At 44.2% G+C, this 18,386-nt stretch overlaps 2 protein-coding genes across 3 annotated transcripts; both read right to left on the bottom strand.

Annotated features, from left to right (window-relative positions):
- Positions 1-393: 393 nt before the first annotated feature.
- aclya (ATP citrate lyase a) lies at positions 394-13,343 on the bottom strand. The gene is made up of 28 exons (XM_003964801.3): positions 13,183-13,343; positions 11,582-11,742; positions 10,478-10,600; positions 9,405-9,467; positions 9,140-9,330; positions 7,999-8,078; positions 7,312-7,442; positions 6,509-6,627; positions 5,885-6,021; positions 5,743-5,804; positions 5,537-5,654; positions 5,299-5,453; positions 4,676-4,769; positions 4,293-4,434; positions 4,032-4,200; positions 3,864-3,968; positions 3,591-3,787; positions 3,438-3,519; positions 3,260-3,370; positions 3,046-3,173; positions 2,822-2,915; positions 2,540-2,694; positions 2,306-2,456; positions 2,087-2,230; positions 1,876-1,989; positions 1,706-1,788; positions 1,259-1,335; positions 394-1,166 (listed from the first exon to the last, which is right to left on the bottom strand). Exons 2-28 carry the CDS (start codon positions 11,738-11,740, stop codon positions 1,072-1,074), a joined length of 3,279 nt encoding a protein of 1,092 aa, XP_003964850.1. The 5' UTR covers positions 11,741-11,742; positions 13,183-13,343; the 3' UTR covers positions 394-1,071.
- Positions 13,344-14,166: 823 nt separating this feature from the next.
- cnp (2'',3''-cyclic nucleotide 3'' phosphodiesterase) lies at positions 14,167-18,266 on the bottom strand. Of its 2 annotated transcripts, none has more exons than XM_011604169.2 (4): positions 18,116-18,266; positions 15,788-17,151; positions 15,581-15,708; positions 14,167-15,481 (listed from the first exon to the last, which is right to left on the bottom strand). In XM_011604169.2, the coding sequence occupies exons 2-4, from the start codon at positions 17,121-17,123 to the stop codon at positions 15,029-15,031; spliced, it is 1,917 nt and encodes a 638-aa protein (XP_011602471.1). In that variant the 5' UTR covers positions 17,124-17,151; positions 18,116-18,266; the 3' UTR covers positions 14,167-15,028. The 2 variants fall into 2 exon arrangements, with proteins under 2 accessions (XP_011602471.1, XP_003964934.2); XM_003964885.3 differs by having other exon boundaries at positions 15,788-17,137; positions 18,116-18,242.
- Positions 18,267-18,386: the final 120 nt, after the last annotated feature.

The raw sequence follows: 18,386 nt of genomic DNA, 5'->3' as shown, positions 1-18,386 counted from the left end.
CTACACAGATACATAAATCAGATACTTAAAGCTGAAAAGAAAAACTATTTCTATGAACAACTGCTGCTCTAGGCTCTTGTGTGAGTGATATTAATTTACTTAACCCATCATGGAGGACCTGCAGGGTGTTGATCTTCAAACCAGGACCAGGAGTCTGGTCACAAAGCTCCTTTGTATGCAACATTGTGCTTTAAGCTTCCCGCCCAACGTCAGAGTTGTGAATGAAATATACAGAAGTAATTCGTCAATTCAGTTGTTCCTAGATGCTGTTAAGCCGACCAACTCAGACCTCTCTCCACCAGCACCTTGGTTCTCTAACCAGAATCATAGGTGCCTTGACCCGAAACCCTTCAGTCACGTCTTATTCTCAAAAGACTTTTTAAAAGACCATAATCATGCAACACAGATTTTAATTTATTTTACTGATCAACATTTAGTAAATACATACAGTATATTTAGATCACATCGAAAGACTACAATGAGCTGTGACAACAGTGCCACATAATTCTACATTAAGTACTAGCAAAAATAATAAAGATCTACATTTATTGTAAATTGTTCAGTTCTTATGATTAGTTGGCTTCTTCAACAAAAAAATATTCCAACATTTTATCCCTGCTGAGAAATAATATCTTCTAGTGACATCTACAAATTACTTGTAAAATAGTTCCATTTTTGACACACTGACACTACATATGAAAACAAATCTGACACATTTGTACAATTATTTTTCAACATTATTACACCTACTCATTTTCCGTTATATGATGTCTTGGTACAGATATTATTGCACTACAATTTCGCCTCTTTCTGCAAGCTCACGACACTGAAGAGGGCTACACTGGTTAACAAAGCTGTGATTCAAAACCTGTGACAGGTGCGAGTTGAAAGCCCACCTTAGAGTCCCGTTTCACATGTTTGGCTGTTTAAATCTGGGGGTTCACAGTTTAGCAGGTTTTACGAATGGTACTGCAGCAAATATTGTACGTTTATGGCTATATGAACAGAAACATTCTGCCACAGAGTGACGCATCAGTGTGAGGCGGAACGCAGATGTTTGGGTCCCTCTCATTACATGGACATGTGTTCAGGAAGGACGTAAGAGATGTCATCCCAGGGGTGGCGATACAGACCCTGCTTTAGCCTCTTTTGGTCCAGGTAGTGTCCTGTAGTGGAAAGGAAGAGTTATTGTCACACACGGTAAAAGTGTCCTCCAGGATGCACTACAGCATTAAAAAAAAACATATGATTTATTTACCAATAAAGCCCATGCTTCGCCCGAGGACAAAGATGCCGTTTAATGCTCCAATTTCCACAAATTCATCAGCTTCATCTCTGGAAAACATGTTGAAGGACAACAGCAGTTACACATTTTTTCCTTATAGTATTAATAAAGGCTGGAAAACAGACTTGTGCTATGCTATTAATGTTAACCGAGTTTAGTTTTGTCTCGACCTCAAAGGTGTGGAAAATATCACAAAGTGTGGTCAGACCATATCAAATTGAATTTGAACATTTACAGTATTTGTATGAAAAATCAGGGTGTTTAAATGGTGTGATTAATGGGACATTTTAAAACATTGTGTTGTTAATTGTATGCACATAAATGTATATTGTTCTCCAAACTTGCAAAAACCTTAACACCCTATGAGCAGAGGCACTTGATGTGTATTCTTATAAAGAACATATAAACATGTCATCTCACCGAGTAAAACCACCACAAGTCCTCAGCAGGTCTACGAAGGCTACACCAATGAAGCCATCCACATTCAAGATCAAGTTGGGTTTCTAAAAGTGGAGAAAAAAAATAAATCAGTATAAATAAAATAATGTTTTTTTAATGTTAATGTTATTAACTGATATAACCATATTGACCTTGGACGTGGTAATCTTCTCTACATCTAGAGCGTAGTCCAGCAGATGGGTGGAGGGGAAGTGTTGCTTCACATAGTCCTTCAAGATCTGAACTCTCATGTCTGGATTGTTAATCTAGATGGAAAGGAGACCTTCCTTTATTTAAAACAATGGCTCTATGATCAGGATTGCCTAAAGCAGATACACAATCTCTAAGGACCCATGTACTCACAGACTTAACCCTGTGTCCTATCCCCATGATCAACTTTCCATCCTTCTTCATCTTGTTCACAAACTCCATGGGGAGCATTCCGCTGTCAAATGCCTTACTAAACTGCTTTGCTGCAGCATCCAATGCACCTCCAAAACGGTCCCCCTGATAAAAAATTATTGATAAAAAGGTTCTCCAACGTTCAAACTAATGTACCTTAAGCACAGACAAGAGTCTTACAATGGTGAGAAGGCCAGAGGTGAGACTAGAGATGAGATCTTTGCCCGCTCGAGCGCAGACAATTGTGTTGTGGGCACCGGAAACGGCAGGCCCATGATCGGCAGTCACCATAAGGCACATCTCAATGAACTGGCAGGCGTACCTCGGCAACCTGCGGAGAAGAGCAACAACAACGGCTATGATGCTCCGAGGTTTCTTTAAGGGTTCTTACAACAGCTGCATCAAGAAGCCAACCTTCTCTGGAACCAGAGCAGCCCCAGAGTTCCCCCCAAGCCTATTTCTGATTTGAAGACCTCAGTAATGGGCATGCCAGCATAGATGAGCTCCTGACCCCTCTCATCACAGATACTGGTCATAAAGGAAGCAGGTTTACGGATGAGGCCCAACTCCTGCGTCACACAAAGAGAAAGGTACATTTCTCTCCATCAGTGATTCCACTCTCATTTAAAGCCAACTTTTGTCTGAGATTGTATAGTCAGAACTCTTGATCCACATTACTCTCTCAAGCATACTCACTCTTGCCCAAGAATAATCCATCGGGACTGTGGGAGGAGGCACTTCTCCAGCTGGCTGAATAACCCCTTTGGAAACAAGATCCTCATATACAGATCTAAACAGGCAAAATAAATGAATAAAATCAGCACTCATTCTTAAAAGAGCACTCTGAGCAATCTGAAAAGAAAAAAAGCATAATGCAGTGTTTGAACTGAAGAATGTATGAAAAGAAAAATTGTGCTGACTTGATGACTTCTCCCAGTTCATCAAAGCTCTTTGGGACAAAGGCACCAGCCTCCTTCAGAGCCTTGTTCTTGGCTACCGCCGTCTCAGACGCCTGGTTGGCACAAGCCCCTGCATGGCCAAACTGGACCTAAGAGAAGGAATTGGCCCGGGAGTTGTCAGAAATAGTCCGGGTTTTTCTTAAATTGTGAAAATGGTGCTATGCTGCACACTCACCTCAGAGGAGAACATAGTGGCGCAGGTGCCGATGCACCAGCACACTACGGGCTTTGTGATCCTGCCACGTTTAATAGCCTCACAGATCTTGTACTCTTCTGTGCCTCCAATCTGTACAACACAGACCGTCGTGACTGTCTGAGGCCAATCAAAGGCAACGGTGTTGATTATTACTCACCTCTCCCAGGACAACAATCATCTCCACTCCAGGAGTGTCTTGATAACGCAGGACATGGTCAGTAAACACAGAGCCTGGGTATCTAAATAAGAACGTATGGTTACGCACCAGTTCACACTTCACAGTTGTGCCCAGCAGATCAGGGATATTTACCTGTCCCCACCAATGGCCACACCTTCAAAAACGCCATCGGTGGTGCGGGAAATGATGTTGTTGAGTTCATTGGACATGCCCCCTGAGCGGGACACGTAAGCCACGCTGCCAGGTCGATAGAGCTTGGAAGCAAGGATGTTATCCAACATGCCTCCGGTATTTCCAATCTTGAAACAGCCTGGCTTGATTCCTCCAACCTGAACAAAAACGCAAGCGTCTTCTCAGTTAGGGGCATAGATTAATACCGACAATGGGAAGTGAAAGAAAACTTACAGTTGCTGGTCCAATGATAGTAACACCCTTTTCATCAGCAGCCTTGATGATCTTCCTGGTGAAAGCTTCTGGGATTCCCTCAGCAATGATGGCAATGGTGTGAATCTAGAAAACAAACAGTGGCGCTTAGTTTTCACTCCACATGGTGCAGGCTGACTGTGCATTTACCTGTGGGTATTGCATGGTCTCCATAGTGCTGTCAAAGGCTGAACGCAAGGATGCAAAACTGATGAGCACGTCCACGTCAGGGTGCTTCTTCATGGCATCACTCATGTTCTTATAGACAGGGATGAGGATCTCTTTATGGCCCCAGTAGAACTTCTGCTTGTGGTCTCCGCTGAAAGGTGGAAAAGAGCACTCACTTAACTGATTTCATTCCATAAAATGCACCATTGAGATCCACAACAGTGACAGTAGCTTAAAGCTTACGTGAACGGGTAGACCATGGCTGCAACAGATGGCTCCTCCCTGGAGCAGACATAGTCAAAGTCCAGCATGCCCTGCACCGCTCGGGTCTGCATACCCCACACAATGGACTTGGTATGTTTGCTAAAAAGGGTTGTTGCTTTAGCTGCAAGACAAAGAAATCCACCTTTTATTCCCATGGAGAATCAACTGATTAATCTATTAATAGCAATATTACACTGATAGCACTGAAGCGTTTTGAAAAATCTTGGAGGATGTTTACCGAGGCTGCGTGGTTTATCCTGAATACTTTAACAGGTACTGAATAAAGAGCACCTGGACAAAGCAATATTTTGGCTTCTCCCATCCATTTTCTTAAGGGGCAATATTAACCATCGTGTTCTCACCAATTGGTGCTCCAGTTTTGGCCTTCTTGGCTGGAGAACTCTCCACTTTGGCTTTGTTCTCAGAGAAAGAGGCCGTTCTGCTGGATGCTGGGGTCTGAAAAAAAGAGTTGTAGTGCTGCTGAGCAAAGCAAGTAATGGTTCGGTGGAGATTAATCTGCTTTACATGGTAAAACAGTGGTCTTTCATAATTTAGAGGATAACTTCCTTTATTTAACAGAAAAGCAGAACAGTGACCCTTATGGTCTTTTTTACTTCTCCATTTAAAGTAAACAGAAAAAAATACAGCCATGTGTGTGCACAGGTTTCAGAAAGCCCATGCAATGCAGCCTTAATGGTTGCCTTGGGACAGCTAATGCATTACTGGTGAGGTCTCACTAATACAAGAGTTAAAGAAGTGTGCAGTGAGCTGCGATGCTCCTACACAAAAGAGCCAATGGCCCTCTGATATCCAGGTTCACTAACAGGATGAGACAGTAATAACTGAAGCAGAAGCTGTTGTGCGCTATTCTTCAGCTTACTGCGACACAAAACTGAAGCACAAAAGTCCTGGTGCTCACAATTTAAACTGAATGCATGATGACTTGACAGCACATTTGTCTTTATAGAGGGAGTATATGTCATACCGATGTGCTGCCGCTGGAGTTGAGGAGGAAGTTGGCAGTGTGGGCAGCAACAGGAGGCTGGTTGGGGATTGGTCGGTGGCCCAGAGCCATGCCAACAATGGCAGTCATGTGAGTCTCTGTGCCAAAAACATGGATGGGGATCCCAGTGGTCTTTCCTGATAAATAGCCGATATCAAAGTAACACATTATAGTCAGACCAGGGGACCTTCGGGTATTAAATTCTCTCTTTAAAACATACCAACTTCTCCCATCACTCGGAGTCCTTCTTGGTAGTTGGGGCCTCCACGTCGGACAAAAATGGTGACCTCATTCTCCTTGAGCGGCACCTGATAGTCTTTGATAGCTCGAACAATCCCCTAGAAGAGAGAAGGAGATGATTATTATCAAGAGTGAAATTGAATCAAGCTAAAAAACAAAACAAAAAAAACAACACTATTATTGTACCTTAAATGTTGCAGCAACATTTGTGAAGTTTGCAATGCTTCCTCCAATGATCAACACCTTTCCTGTGAAACATTATGTCAGGAAAAAATAAGAAACAACCCTTTAAACTACACACACAGTTTTGGACAAGCCCTCTTCCTACCTTCAGGATGCTTCTCCCTAGTCATCAGAGATAGAATAGTCTTGGCGTAATCATACGTCTGTTGTTCGCTTGGAGCTCCTGAATATTCCCCATAATTGGCCAATTCTGTCACACCACCCAGGTCACAGATGGTGTCGCTAGAAGAATAACGCGAGGTCATTTGTCAGTCACAACTGGGAAAAACTTGAAAAAAGTCACCATGATCAGAACCAAATATCCCTATGGAGTTCTGCTGCCCGTCCTCAATTAAAGCTGCTCTGCAGCAGACACGAGTGTACACAGAGGGAACCATTAGTCACGGCTGACGCGAGCGCCTGTCACGCTTTATGCTCCCGGCAGACGGCAGCATGGAGACGCTGCTCATTTCTCCCTGGACAGAAGCCATCTATGAATCAAGTTTAGCAGACAGCTCAACGGGTCTGAGCTCCACCAGCATCAGTCTCAATACTGAATCCCTGGCAGGCGCTCAAAACTAAACCCAATTGTGGATAATGTAATCATTTAAACAAAGACAAACACAAGAAAAAATACTCATTTAATTATGTGGTACAGCAATTGTGTGCTGGTGTCTGCCTTGTTTTATCTCGTTTGGTCTTTTGTTCCATTAGGATTGGGACCGGTTACCTGTACACCACTGAGGCGCCTCCTCCGGCCACCATGGTCCAAATCCTTCCTCGGGGGTTAAGCAGGGTTAGTTTGAGGCTGGCACCACTCTTGGCATCGAGGTCAGCGATGTAGGCTTCCTGTGAAATTCACGGTAAAGATGTGAAAGAGAGGTTTGATATGAGCAGGACCCACAGCAGCATATGGTGGATGCTGTGGTTTGCACCAGCAGCGCTCCACACTGTCGTAAAGTTTGGATTTTAGAGCGCCATTAATATGAAATGTTGTAGAAATACACAAGAGATGATGAATGATGTGCAACAGTGGTTGTTTGTGACAGTTGGAAACCAGCTGGTGGGTGATGGTGGCGGGGGGAGGGGGGGTACCAATCAAAGTCTCCTGCTGTCTCCCACCTCCACTCGAGATGCTAAGCAGCCCAATTAGAGCATGGACGGAACACAGGCAGACAGTCTCAAACAAGCTGCTGTATATAAGGCTTAAAATAGAAAAGATGGCCACATCACACCAAGAGTGGACAATTTAAAAAAAAAAAAAAAAGTTTATTTTCAGGACCCAGATTTAGAAACCTGATTAGTTTTATAATCATCAGCTCATCAACTGCTGCAGCGGACGACAGATGAAGAGGGATTTGTTTTGATCTGTTATTTATTTAGATATAAAATATTCATACTCAAATAAATTAGTTAATTTAAAAAAAACTGGTTTTCCCTTCAATTAGTAAGTTCTGTTCCATTTTTTCCTCCTGACCTCGACCGGCTTAAGTTTAGTCCGTCATTTTGCCGATTCTCCAGAACGCCCCTCACCTCAGGATAAGCCTCCCTGCCGAATGGTGGAGGGAAATCCACATCCCCCCACTTGGCCTTGCAGATGTAGTCAGCTGTGGCATCGATCTTGGCCGCCATGTCCAGCACAAAAACACCCTCTTTGGTGACCACTTGCAGAGGAGGAGAAGGAACACTGTTAATGTCTCATCCATCACACTCCTAGCTAGTGAGATTCTTTGTCTCAGCAGAGGGCCTGAGCAGCAAACAGGTAATGGTGGATCGTAATGGGGCACCACAACTTTCCTGCTGTCTCTGCAAGAGGCAATCGGGACCGGAGTGACTTCAAAGCAGCAGAAGCATACTCAGCAGCTCTGCTACAGCCACAGAAACATCTGCCAGAGGGCATGTACTGGCACCCAATTACTGTATCATAAACACAAGCTGCCCTGATCAAACGGCATTTGTTTGAATTATTTAACGTTTTCTCCATCAGTCCTAATAATATCACAGTATCTACTTCAGGCTTTGAGAGTCAAATGGTGTTTTTATTACAAATACAAGTTTGGTGTCATCCATTTGGATCTGTTATAATCCATGTAATATACCATCTTTACCTTTGTCTCTATGCAATGTCTAATACATTAATAATACAATTTAAACGTCATGGTTGTTTACAAGGGGCACATCCAGGTAGCAAAGAGAGTGAGATCAAAATAATTCACCTACCAAGTGGGTTGATCTCCAGATATGTGAAGAACAAGTCCTCATAGAAATTAAAGAGCCCCACGATGAAACTGGACAGGACCCTGCAGGCAGACGACAAAACAGCCTGAGGTCTTTCCTTTGTAGACGTTAGCATTGAGTCTATGAGCTTCTCTCATTTTTAATAGCACATTCACAGTAATCCAACATTAAAGGGTGACTTCCCCCCACTTGCCTGTTGTGGTGATCAGGTTGCTACAGTATCTATGATGTTAGTAAATCTGATTTCCCTTAAAAAGGCAAATCTTTGAGGGGGAAAAATACCTTTAACTCCTGCGGAAAGACAACAGATAAATATAGATCCGTGACTTTTAAAGATGTCTGGACAGGAAATGATCCACCTATAAATTAGATTCAGCAAACTGCGCTGCAGGGTAGAAAATCACATTTGTCTTCACCTGTCAAAACAAGGCAATGAGGAGTGGGGGAGGAGGGGTGGTGGTGGGGGTGTCAGTATTTTGCACTCCTCTCCTGTCTGACAGTTTTGTAAGCAGCTCCGGGCCGTTGTGACCGTGTCAGCCTCCTGTCAGGACTACGACTGGCCTGGGAGGCGAAAAGTGAGACCAAAGCCCAGCGTGACGCAGCTTTCCATGACTGCTTCTGACACGAGGGCAACAGAGGAGGGTGATGGGGAAGGAGTGGACGGGGTGAGCGACTTCTGGTGCCGTTTTTTCCATGGCAGCGAAGACCGTAAACACAGCCACCGCTGCACAGATAAATGGGTGAGCTGTGAGCAGTGGAGTGGCTGAGTCGTAACTGTCAAATGAACGGACGTGCTGGGAATGAGGCTGTGGGGAGGAGAGGGCTGGGGAGGGCTGATTGAAGGAGGGCAGGGGAGGTAAGATGTCATTTTTCTAATGAAAATATCCATCCAAGAGCCTCTGCCCCTCCCACCCTTACAGCCAATATCAAACTGGCTTTCTTTCTTTTTTTTAACTACACTTCCACCAACACAGCCACTGTTCGCAAATTAATAAATGCCAACAATTGCAACCTTTACAACTCTGTGTTCTCCTACACATGAAGTGCAACAAGCATTTATTTCAAACTATAACGACCTTGTGCTTTGCAGATTCCTCTCAAATCATATTTCCAGCCAACTCACGATTTCTTGTCATTGGGGATGAGGGTGAGCAGCTGCTTCTTCACCGCATCTTCACTGATCTTTTCATCCACTCCTATTAAGAGCTTCTTCGCCTTGGCATCCACATCTCCAACGTCCACCCCTCCCTCGTGGTGAAAGAGCACAAAGTCACCCTCCCGAGTGGCGTAGATGCACACGTAGAACTCCTCCTCCTGAACAAGTGAAAGGACGCCAAAATTAGTCATTTGTGTGGTATAATGATTAAAAAGACTAATGAGTGCATCACCTGCTTGTGGGGAACAAATGGTTCGATGAGGAAGTTCTTGAGGACACCTTTGGCTTTGCCAACCTAGAAATAATCAAGATGACAGTTGTTTTTTTAAGATTGTGACATACAAAGATTTAAAAAACACCATATGAACATGAATATTTACATATTGAGTCCATATACTATTACTGGAGGAGTGTGAGGAAACTAGAATATTGAATAATACAGGCTTGTTACTTGCTCCAGTTGGTGACATTTGGAAACAGAGGGAGACAGGTTGAAAAGAACGAAAAATGAAATGTCAGGCTCATTACTTCAGGCAAAGCTTCAGCTCATTTGATCAAGCCCTCACTGTTTCCGGAACAAAAGAATAAGTCAAAACTGGCTGAGAGGCAGCCTGAAATCGCCAAAATAAATCACGAAAAGGTCAAGACCCCGTTTTCATTCTGAAGAGAGAAACTAACACAAGAGGCTACTAAAGGGTGAGGAACAAGGAAATGAACCAGCCACTGTCTTTAGTGAATTTTGAACATCTATATCCTGACTCTACTGACAGTAAACAAGCAACTGCTACGACCAGCCATGTAAAATCCAAGATTATGGAATTCAACATTATAAATAAAGCAAATCTACAACCATGCTAGAAGCACAAGTCACAATCAGCATGGTGCTCCAGGTTTCATTACATTTCAGAGCAGATGCCTCTAACTGTACATGCCCACATCCCTCAGAGCTTTATGGGCCGTCCTGGTCTCCCCGGGACCTCTTGTTTTATGAGGCAGAGCAGCATCTCAGTGATGAAGCTGCTGTGTTCTGGTTACACCGGCAGCAGGAAGGATGTTTATTCACCGATACCTCAAGCTTCAGCCGACAAACTGCTGACCGATTACGAACCCCTAAATGATGTAAGCGGCCATTTAACATGCACGATCTAACAACAAAAAAAAGCTAGACAATCATACAAATGCACGGTGGAGGGTGAAGGGTGAGGTCACGGGAGGCGGATCTGACTAAAGCACTGGAACAATATTGATTGAAGGAGCGTTTGGCTGGCTAACAAATATCAGACAGGGAGTGGGTGGATAACATACTGTCGTCTCCCTCATGAGGCGGGACTTGAGCCAATCTCTGACGCCATTCAGGTCCAGGTTGACGCCCACCAGGCCCAGCTTCCCTCGTCTCTTGATCAGCTGGTCTGGCTTCACCACCAGCCTCTGCAGCACAGTAAATGATTAGAGCCCATTTTAGCAGGACACTGAGGAGATTAACACACATGAGGGTGAGGTTTGTGCGGCTTTTGGTGGAGTTTAAACCACTTGAAATCATTAGCATTTTTAGTTCAAGACAAGTATGTCAACTTTGTAATGCACAGAACGACTGTTCTAAAAACAGCCATGTTTTGCAGTGAAATCAAAAATTCTAAATAGATGCAAATGTGTGCCAACAGTTAATGTGATTGCGGAAAATGATTAACCAGAATCTTACTAACGTCACTTCTGACGTAGAAGCAAATTTAGACTGAACCCCCAGCGTCCGAGAGATGCAATTCAGATAAAGAGGATGAGTTATGACAGTGGGTCCATTAGTATCTGGGTGCTCGCCAGTGAACAGGGAGAGAGAGAGGGCAGAGGGTGAAAGTTAATGTAATTTTGTAATCAATTCTACCGGAGCTGTATCTCCACATCCTCTACGTATCCTCCAGATAAAAACCTGCAGTGGTGCTGGAGACTTGAGGCTTTTACGTTCCAAGATGCAAGAAGAATGCTTTTAAATGACATTAAAGCATCTGCTGTTCTCCTGCTGCTTCATTGTGACAGCAAACGTGTGTGATAAGAATTGCTGTGTATCCCTCTATACGACCTGATCCCCCACCTGAACCAAGAAAGAAAAAGCCTTTTCCTTTTTATTCCTCTGTGCATTGAGATTTTATTTCCACTAAGATTTTAATAGAGCTCCTGGCTCACTCTGCTGTCTGTGATGTCATCTAACGTTAGACCACTCCACTGCCAGCCCAAGTAATTGCCACCATTAAGACAAGATCACCTTCCACAGGCTCAAATTGGTGCCTGCTCCAATTCATTTATGGCCTATAAATCAGTCTAATGTAATTAAATCTTCACTTGGGTCAAAAAATATCTATATTTTTACTTGACTGTGCACATGCAGCGTCATTCAGAGTGGTTCTTCTGGCTCACCTCAGTCAGGAGCCATGGATGCTCCTTTGCTAGTCGGTCAAAGTCTGTCTCAGCCGTCACTCTAGCATAACGGAATCTGTTCTGGACAGCTGCAGATGTGCAGATGTACTTGTAGAGGAACTCCTTTCCCGTCTGTTCAGAGATGGCTTTGGCAGACATGACTGTTCAGGGAGATTAAACAGACGAGCAGTGGCATGAATGAAGACATTTAATAAATATCCATCATAGACAGAAGAGAAGGAAGGACATCTTTCTGCAGTACTGAGGAGAAACAGCGTGGAAACGCAGGTTATTGACAAGCAGCATTTAAGTTTCTGCAGACACTGACAGCTTATCTGCAAGATTTTGCTCTTTGCACGGGCAGGTTCGGTTTAGAGTGACCTCAGAACAACACGGATGTCGCCGCTAAAAAAAATAATCAACTACAATCTTTTTGAGCCGCACACTAATCAGGACAATCAATGCTAATTTGCTACTTTGTAAATGTGTACTCCAGAGGTCTATCTAAACGCAGAGATACATTTTTATGATGGAGGATATGCTAAGCAGAGTACAGCCAAGCGATTCTTCTGAAGAAACTAATTAAAAGACAAATTAAATGCTTGTATGAAGGTCAAGAAAAAACATCAATTATTCTGTTTTGTATCACATTATGCAAGCAGTAGGGTAGTAAAATTATACTGCATATTAGGAGGAAGGCTCATATTTTATATGTTTGACTTCTAATTTGGTAAAACTCTCAGAACTGTTGCATTACCAGTTTAACATTAACATATAATTAAGTTTCGTTGACTAAATGTCTAATTAAATTTATGCACATTTTTACAATGTGGGGGCTGGTCTGCTTGATCTTTCAGTTCAAGTCCTCAAATAAACCTTTCGTGTCAATTATTAATAAGAAATGAGGCTAATCAAGGGTAAAAATATTACACGCTGACTAATAACAACCTTTTCTAGGAGGAACAGCCGTTGCATAGTCTTTTCCAGGTTGATGTACCTGCTCCATCTACTCCTCCGATGGGCTTCATTAGGCTGAAAGCCCTGATGTCAGCTCCAACAAGGCTCCCTGAACTACCTGCTGCCCCTGGCACCCATTTCTTAAGTGGATTAATGGGACTGTCCTGGACATTTTTTCACTATTGATCAGCAGTGTCCCAGCGTCACAGCCGTACTGTGGTGAGCAATGAGCCTTTTTCATTTATTTTTTTTCCTGCACCCAGATTTAATTTGTCAACCCTTTCTTCAGCATGTGTCCTGCCAGCGATGTTAAATATCACAGCAGCAAAACATGGAATCGGGTAAGAAAGGGCCAGTTTGTTGGCAGCTGTACCAAAGATGGAGATCACTTAAATTCCATTTAGTTAGTTTATTTTCTCTCACATAGTTCTTTTCCAAGCCGGTCAAAACGGATGAATTACAAAAATGCTAATACTTTATCTCTAATCTACTGATGACAGAGTAGGAGACAGGTTTAAACCGTAGCTGACAGAGCGGTCCAACTTGTTTTATTTTTGTTGCCAAAGAGGCACAAAGAAACAATTGTTTGGTCGGAGGGAGGAAAAAACATTCATTCTTTTTCTTGAAAATAGTGAAAAACCAACCTTATTGTCTTTAAATTCGATCTTCTTCAAAGGCGAAGTAAGTTTTGTGTGGAGGTCTGAATTTCCACCGATGTGTCGCTTCTCTCTGGCCGAACACAGGAAGAGAGGAGCCGGAGGAGAGCGCACGAGAGCGCACGAGAACGGCTCGTCTCGGTTTTGTCTCCACTGTTCATCTGCCGATAGGTTGTCGGACATTTCCTGAGCTCTGATTGGTTGGTTTCCGACCATGCTCTGTTGCTGCCTTCATGAACAGTGGGAATTAGGCCACATCAGCGGACGATTACGATGTAGAATTTCCACGAAAATTGTATATTATTTCTAATATTGAAGCAAAATCACTTTCACGCTTTTTAGGCAAACTTCACAGTTGCATAGTTGTGTATAATAACTATTTCAACAACAAATGTCAGTCAATTTTTGGAGTTTTGTTTATTGAGCGTCTCCCTTTTTCTGTTACAAATTAGGATTGTATAAAATTATTCTGTATACAGTAATACATAAATTTAAAATGAGATGATGGGAAACAGTGGCATAATTTTTTTTCTTGTTAAACCTCACACCACTCTTCTAAAAAGCGAGATAATTGGGCTTCGATGACGGTGATTGGTTAACATTGTCCTTTACTCACACATCAACCAATAAGGTGATCGCTTCATGTTGCACGCGGCCAGCAAATCGCGAGCACACTGCCCTCTGACCGAAAAAAGTGCCAAATGTGAAGCAATTCATGATTTCACCTGGCCATGACCTAAATTAGATACCAGCCTGCCATATTCGATTACATTTGTTAAAACCTTTTCAAAAAATTATGTAATATATAGGTGACGTCAAAACAGCTGTTAAACTACATGAGCACAGAGCGCCATCTGCTGGTTAAACCAACATCATGCGAAATAGACCTTTCACGATTACTTCATTTATTAATTGAGGCTGACGAGAAGCCAAAGGCGTTAGTCTCAGTAAAAAGACAATAACCTGCACGACTTGAGCAAAGCATGTTTTTTATTAAGTGTACAAAACAAGTGCAAAATTGTGAGCTACATTAAGTAGGACTTGCCCTTTACAACATAGAGGATACAAATTGAAATGCAATACTTTAGAAGTGCATGGAGATAAAAAAGGGATCAATGGTGCAGTCTTGCGCAGTAGAAAAGATTACAAAACGTTGCAAAACATGGACTGGAATTCACAGCTTTTGACAATTACCAAGTGCAAGGTGCTGAAACAATTTCTTCAGCAGTCTCCCTTTTAAACCAAGCACAGTGCAAAGATTTTACAAGGAAGGACCTCTGAACAACATTTACATAATACATTTAAACCAAAACACTTCGGCCCATAAAGTATAAGTTCTTCCTTGGATGCACGTACATATCTGCACGAAAACAACAGCTCGCCATTGCACCTTCCAGCTAAGACAAAAGAAACAGCAACTGTGCTGAAGCAACAATGCATGTGTATAATGTTTGAAATGTGTTTATATGTAAGAGAATGCATGCAGAGTACCTAGTCATTGTATAGCTGAATATTGAAAGATGCTGGTAGATAAATCTATCTTTTAGATAACTGTAGAGCTGTGGGAACAGGCTATGCTACTTTTGTCTAAGATGGCAGGAACTGTAATCACACTTCAGCAAAGGTCTACGTGGAATATGATGCATTAATGTTAAAGAGCCTAGCTGGTCAGAAGGCATTTTGGGTTGTGGTGCAAATCAAGAGTAAAAAGGCACACAGCTTGTGGATTTGGGGTGACTACAACTGAAAATTAACACTCAAAAACACACAAACCTTGCACAGAATTAAGCCTGTGTTTTAATTCACCGATCATGTAGGCCCTCCAGTTTGCCATCTAAAGAATGGAGCACTTCAGCTTCTTTTTCTTCTCGCCTTCTTTCTTGGTGGGCACGACCTCTCTGGGTCCGTAGACGCTGGAGAAGCAGGCTGGGGTGCGGATCGGCTCTCTTAGACTGAGCAGCCATCTGCCCTCTCCGTAGTAGCTCAGCGAGCCCAGCTCCATCTCCTCGACGAGCTCCCCCTTCTGCCCTCCCTGCTGCACTGCCAGGATTTCCAGCAGATCCAAACCTGTTTGAACTGGCTCCACTCCCTCTGCACATCCCAGTGTAACATGGGCGCGGCTTCCCAGGGGTAGGGAGGAAGCACCCTCCACCTCCTTTTCGGCATCGGCTGGCCACAGCAGAAGCTGTTCTTCGGTGAGGGCCACCGAGGCGCCGACAGTGCGAGGAGTGACAAAGAGAGCACTCAGAGACAGCTCTGAGACAGAACCATAGAATTCTCTCACGGCCTGGAGGGGATCAAAGCAAAATGAGGCAACACAGGATTAGTTTTAATACACCGGGTGTGTGATGTAAAATACATGCGCGCTACATTTGTGATAACATACCGGATTCTGTGCGTACTCTTTGGCGCCGTCTTCTTTTCCATAGTTGCAGAATTTTGTAGTACAGTGGAGGGGCCCCTTAGATTTGAAGTACTGCTCCAAATCCACCTCTTTGTCAGCTTCCTGGGTGACTGTGGATGAAGACCAACAGCTATTTAGTCTCAGATTACAAAGTATTCGATACTTAAATGCAATTTTGTATACACTCACAGTCATTCAAGTGTTTCTTGAAAGCTTCCAAGGTGTCAAGTGTTTTTAGGAAATCCATGGAGGTGCAGCAAATCTTTTCCTTGGCAGGCGAGAGAAGGAACCAGCCAAAGAAGAGAGGAAGTGATGTTCCTTCAAGCTGACCTTTCATGACTTCTATCTGGGCTTCTGCTAATCCACGCTTGGTTTTCTTGCTCAGCTGCGCCGCGTCTCTGCTCCATTCGGTGCGCGGCTCTAAAAAGAGGGTAACGCAGTGGTGCTGCTCCGCGATCTCCGCCAGGCGAGCCAGGCGATCCAGGGAGTGGTTGGTGTCGTCCACCACCATCAGCAGCGGCGAAGATGTCGCTGCACCACAGCAGGCCACGACAGCCTCATCCAGAGCCTTGTAAGCATCCACCGATGATTCTGGGTTTTCTGGTTTCACACCGTGTTCGTCAGCACAGATGACAGAGCATTGATCTTGGTAAACATCAGCTATGGCGCGGGACAAGAAGCTTTTACCGCTTCCTGGGAGGCCTCTTAAGATAACAATGGTGCGAGAGAGTCGCAGGGTCTCTTTGGTCTTCTCTTGTTCCAGGAAAGCAAAACTCAGGGAGCCAGCTGCGGAGACTGGTTCCTCTTCAGGCTCAGGATCACTTTTCTCAGACTTAACGCCTTCGTTGTTGGCTCCTTCATCAACTACCTTCACAGCATCGGGCTCTTTGGCTTCGGGTTCAACGTCCTTCTCATCATTTGGCGGTTTGGCATCGCTTGTTGCTTCCGTTTTGGCTTCTTTCTCCTTTGTGGTGTCAGCCACATCACCACCCGCTCCAGTGTCCTTTGTGACCTGCAGTTCTGCCTCACTCATCACTGGCGCCGACTCTTCTCGGCTGGTCGGTTGCTGGGATTCTGGAGCCGACTGTACAGATTTCTCTGGCTCCGGTTCAGGGGCACTGTCTGCCAGAGGCGTCTGCACGTGGACAGGCTCTGGGACAGCCCCGGGTGGCTGCTCAGGATCCATGTTGTCCGCAGTTGGTCCAGAAGCCTTTTCTGACGAGTCATCCTTTTCTGCTGACTCCATTTTTGATTCTTCTCCGGGCAAATTCACCTCAATCTCCATTCCCGTTTTTTCTTCTGACAGCTTAACAGCTTCGCTCACAACCACCTCCTCCGTTTCTTTCAGGTTTATGGCTTGTGTCTCGTGGCCATTAACAGCGACCTCTGCAGCTGCTGGTTTCTCAGGCTCTGTGGATTCCTTTGGCATCTCCACGCATGACACAGCCTCTTTTTCCATTACAGCCTCCTCTGGCTGCACAGGCTCGGAAGCATCTGAAACCTCATTGCTCATTTCGGCATCCATGTTTGTTTTCACGTCTGAATTAACGCACCTTACACAAAAAGGAGAAAGGTTTTAGAAGGTCAACATTGATATGTGAAGACTAGCCCACATGTGAACCAGTTACTGAATAACCATGAATTCACTGACAATGTTTGCAGATGAAAGCAGTGTCAACACCCTGAAGAAGCGTCATTTAAGTCAGATTTTGTATTACAGATCTGATAATCAGGCTCATTAAAGCGCTTTGAAGGCTGCAAATATTGTGTCTGAGTTTCCGCTATTGCTTTATTTTTATATCTTCGCTAAACCTTAAGAGAATTATCGTCAAGAAAATGGAGGATTGATTAAAGTCCCTCTTGGGCGGCAGATTAACCCTTTATGACGGATTTAGCAGACGCAACGAAACGCAATCTTGTCATGAGACAAAAGGGGAAGCCGAAGCAGTTGCGATTTAAATAAACACATTTTGCAAACTATTTAAGGCTAAAATCAAACGGCCTACGTTGAAGTCGTTTGTAACTAAAGTGAGAAAAGGAAATGTTGACACGCATAAAAGTCAGGAAACGCAGCACCAAACTGCGCAGTAAGAGGCGGCTTCAAAACTGGGCACATTTAACCACAATGTGTGACATTAGGCCGTGGGTATAAGCCCAAATGTGAGCGAGAAGCGGGGTTCAAACGCGAACCAAGAGTCCCCGACATTTCCTGACGCGCACAATATGACGAGGCGGGAGCGGGGTGCGCTTCAGGCGAGCGCCCACACCACCAGGACCCGGACCACGACCACGACCCGGACCACGACCACGACCACGACCCGGACCACGACCACCACCAGCGGGTAAACCGTGTTCGCATGCCGTGGACAAACTTTCTGCCATTTTCTGGCGTCGTGCAAGTCAATCAATGCCGGCGGAGCAATTTACTGGAGGCTGTCGCTGTAAACAGGCCGATATGAAGGGAGGTGAAGGCCGCCACACGCCTCCTTTTGTGTGCTCGTACGCCGCGTCTCTTACCGTTAAAGGCCGCCGTGGAGCTCGAGATGCTGCTGCTGCTGACCACGCGCTACTTCTGAATACAAAGCACGATTACGAGGCACACATGTACACGCACGTACCAGTTCACGGGAACGCGCGACGGGGCGTGGTCATGCACACGCCCCTGACACGAGGAAAAAACAGGTACCCACAAAAAAGAGAATTATTAATAAAAACAAACTAAAACTAATTGTGCTAATTGTGTTTACACAAAAAGGAGATAAATAACTTTCCATCCTGACTCTTCACT

This window comes from Takifugu rubripes, chromosome 5 (assembly GCF_901000725.2).
Source record: "Takifugu rubripes chromosome 5, fTakRub1.2, whole genome shotgun sequence".
Taxonomy (NCBI): domain Eukaryota; kingdom Metazoa; phylum Chordata; class Actinopteri; order Tetraodontiformes; family Tetraodontidae; genus Takifugu; species Takifugu rubripes.
Note: the sequence above shows the minus strand (reverse complement) of the source record. Positions and strands in the feature narration are given on the sequence as shown.

What these genes read in the sequence shown, in the direction of transcription:
- cnp (XM_011604169.2), bottom strand. Translation starts at nt 17,123, where the DNA reads ATGGATGCCGAAATGAGCAATGAGGTTTCAGATGCTTCCGAGCCTGTG. An exon ending in CAAGAAACACTTGAATGACT is followed by an intron (nt 15,709 to 15,787) that starts GTGAGTGTATAC and finishes CTTCATCCACAG; the next exon opens with TCACCCAGGAAGCTGACAAA. An exon ending in AAGAGTACGCACAGAATCCG is followed by an intron (nt 15,482 to 15,580) that starts GTATGTTATCAC and finishes GATCCCCTCCAG; the next exon opens with GCCGTGAGAGAATTCTATGG.
- aclya (XM_003964801.3), bottom strand. Translation starts at nt 11,740, where the DNA reads ATGTCTGCCAAAGCCATCTCTGAACAGACGGGAAAGGAGTTCCTCTAC. An exon ending in ATCCCCAATGACAAGAAATC is followed by an intron (nt 8,079 to 9,139) that starts GTGAGTTGGCTG and finishes GTCTGCCTGCAG; the next exon opens with GGTCCTGTCCAGTTTCATCG. An exon ending in GCGAAGCATGGGCTTTATTG is followed by an intron (nt 1,167 to 1,258) that starts GTAAATAAATCA and finishes TTTCCACTACAG; the next exon opens with GACACTACCTGGACCAAAAG.